The sequence below is a fragment of the Neophocaena asiaeorientalis genome, unplaced genomic scaffold (genome assembly GCF_003031525.2).
Source record: "Neophocaena asiaeorientalis asiaeorientalis breed wild unplaced genomic scaffold, Neophocaena_asiaeorientalis_V1.1 scaffold129, whole genome shotgun sequence".
NCBI lineage: Eukaryota > Metazoa > Chordata > Mammalia > Artiodactyla > Phocoenidae > Neophocaena > Neophocaena asiaeorientalis.
Genome location: NW_020172446.1, coordinates 3,937,263 through 3,940,214, shown reverse-complemented (window position 1 = coordinate 3,940,214; position 2,952 = coordinate 3,937,263). Strand labels below are relative to the sequence as shown.

Genomic DNA, 2,952 nt, shown 5'->3' with positions numbered 1-2,952 from the left:
CCTTAGGGCAGGGCCCAGGGTCTCCCCCACCCTCCCCCGCCCTGAATGTTTAACCGTGTTTATTCCCTCCTTTCTCTGCTTCCTCCCCTGACAGGGTCTCCCCTGTGGCCTAGGGGATCCCGAACTGAATGAAGCCTTGGGGTTCCGGGAACAGTCTGGCCGGATGCCAGCGCCCGGGACGGGGGTTGGGTCGCAGGTGTACGTCTGGGGAGGGACCCTGGACATGAATCCTTGGGCTCTGGGCACAGACCCGTTAATTCCCAGCAGGCTGGGTTTGCTGGGGTTAACTGGCACTGCCCGCCCCAGGGACGCGGGTGCGGCCTCTACAGAAACCTGGCTCTGTGTTGCTCTGGTTGCAAAATGCTGCAGGCTCCAGAATTTCTGTGAGCTTAGGTGGGGCTGGGGGACTGCAGTATAGGGGAGGGGAGAGATATCTTGCCTTAAGGCTGCTATTTAAATTGTATGTTTGGGTATCTTGGGAAGTGGCAGAAGCCTTTCAAGCCACCAATTCGTGCAGCCCCTGGCACGGGTGCTGGAGAGAGGCTGTGTTTCCTGACAGCTTGGAGGCCTGTAGCTGCAGGAATCCCTCATATCTTCCCATTGTCAGTGTGGCTTCCCCTCCTGTGCAGAGTTGTTAGGGCCGGCTGCAGAATGAACAGGAGAGGGTGGGCTGGGCCAGGGCTTGTAGCTGCCCACCTTTGAGAGGTGTGATGAATCCATTGGGAACTTTCACCCCAGAACACGGCCTCTGGCTCAATTTGGATCTCAAAATCCATCTCTCCCCTGGGGCGGGAAATCCCCAGTCTCCCTAACTAGCACCTTACTCCAGTGGGGGAATTAAGATCCTTCACTTCCCTAGGAATTCCCTGGCGGTGCAGTGGTTATGACTCCATCCCTCCACTGCAGGGGGCCCGAGTTCGATCCCTGTTTGGGGAACTAAGATCCTTCACTTCCCTGAAAACCAGAAAAGATAGCCTTGGGGTCACCAGGGAGACCCCCAGAGAGCACTGAGGCCAAACCTGCTCCTCTATAAGAACTAGGCCAGTCTCCCAGCCACCACTCCTAAAGAAGGTTTTTAGAAACCCAAATCTGCATTGCACTTGGTTTTTCTTGTGGGATTTCTCTCTAGAATCCTAGACTCTGGGCTGAGGAGACAAAAGGTCCAGTCCTGTCTTTGTGGAGATCCTTGAGACTGAGGGGCAAGAGGAACCCCTGAGATGGGCTGCTCTGTGCCTTCCAGTTGCCAGGAACCTGGTCCTCTGGCCAGAGGCCAAGGCAGTGCTAGCTTCGAAGCTGTTTTAGGGGTGCGGAGAGGAGGCCATGCTGAGAATTAAGAGGACTGGAGTCAAGGGAGGGTGGAAGAGAGAGAGAGAGAGAGAGAGACAATGCCTGGCATAATCCGGCTATGGGAGGCCAGCAAAAGGCTAGCCGGGCTTGGGCCTGGCGAGGGTGCCGAATCTGATGAAGATCCCCAGCCTGAGGACCCATATTCTCCAAGCAGCCCCCACCCTGAGGAGCCCTTCGGATTTGAGATGATCCAGCTGAGCTGTGGCTCTCTCTAGCACGTGGACTCCCAGCCTGGCGCCCCCCACCGCCCCATTACTTGGGCCTGCATCTAAGTCCAGGGGCATCTCACACAGCCTACTTTCAGAAGGAGGATGTTGATAGATTTCATGATCATCTTTTCCACTTGAAAAGTCTGGGGGTTCTTCTTCTTGTGTAACCCCCCTCCTTCATTCTGTAATGTAAATTTTTTTCCTCTGTTTCCGCTTCTGGGAGTTTAAAAGGGGAATCCAAATACCATACACCTTTCTCTCTTCTCTACATTAGGTCAGAAGTTCTTAGCCTGGAGTTTGTGGATAGAATGTAGAGGTCTTCGTATTTGGACGAGGGGAGAATAGTACATTTTTATTCACACTAACCGAAACTGATATTTAGCGTTTCTTATGATTATTAACGTCAGCAACAATCCATGATAGTATTAGCAGGTATTTTCCTACCAGTCTGCCTTTGTTGCAGGTACCGTAAGAACCATTTATGCTCATCACTACTTTGAAATTAAGCCAGTTGTTAAAATATCTACCACGAGATCTTATTATTTAATGTATTACACAGAGCACATATTACTATACCACACATTTAGTTGTTTTAACATTTTGATAACTTGGATTTGTTTCTTCTGTATCTTATTTTATGCATTTATGAACATTTGGCCATTACCGGACTACTAAGGGGGATTTCGACTGAAGAAATCCCCTTGTATGGGAGTTCCCTGGTGGTCTACTGGTTAGGATTCGGCACTTTCACTGCTATGGCCTGGGTTCAATCCCTGGTCAGGGAACTGAAATCCCACAAGTCGCGCAGCACCGCCAAAAAAAGAAAAATCCCGCTTGTAGAGTTGTAGATGGTCTTCTTGACTAGTAGGAAGAAAAGGGTGGAAGAGGGGCAGGAAGGGAAAGGAGTGTTCCTGAGAGGGCGGACTGGCGCCTGTGTTTGGGGAGGGCTAAGAGTAGGACGGAGGTCATCATGGGATATGTTTTGATTTTTCAGCTTGGTTGAGGACAGAGCAAAGGAAAGCAGATTGAGTTAGAAAAAGTGAGCTAACATTAGGAGAAACTTCCAGGTCTGGAGACAGTGAGAACTGGGGAGGTCAAGGAGGGGCCACCTAAGCGTCCTCTTTTGGGAGTGGTGCTCAGTGTGACCAGGAAGCTGGGGGGAGGAAGATGCCTTCCAGGGGAGGAGGGCTGCTGGGGGCGGGACAGCCTGGCAGTCCCAGCTTCCTGTTGTTGCTACCCCTGGGAACCTGGCCATGTTGCCCTTGGCCGAGGCCCAGCCTGAGCCGAGGCAGCCTGCTCCCAAGGTCAGAGAATGAGTTAAAGGTAAAGGGCAGACAGCCACCCTGGGCTCCCCCACCCCCATCCCGCCCCGTCCCCCTACCACCACCCCTCCCAC

At 52.5% G+C, this 2,952-nt stretch overlaps 2 protein-coding genes across 3 annotated transcripts in view; both read left to right on the top strand.

The window, feature by feature from the left end:
- The window catches only part of DHRS13 (dehydrogenase/reductase 13), a 10,107-nt gene that overhangs the window by 4,859 nt on the left and 2,296 nt on the right, over window positions 1-2,952 (top strand). The gene's annotated exons all lie outside the window — the stretch shown is intronic.
- Window positions 119-2,952, top strand: part of FLOT2 (flotillin 2) — a 15,185-nt gene continuing 12,351 nt past the window's right edge. For both annotated transcript variants that reach the window (XM_024735710.1, XM_024735715.1), the window contains exon 1: window positions 119-198. In XM_024735710.1, the coding sequence (XP_024591478.1) occupies window positions 129-198 (70 nt within the window). In that variant the 5' untranslated portion in view covers window positions 119-128. The remainder of the gene's footprint in view (window positions 199-2,952) is intronic.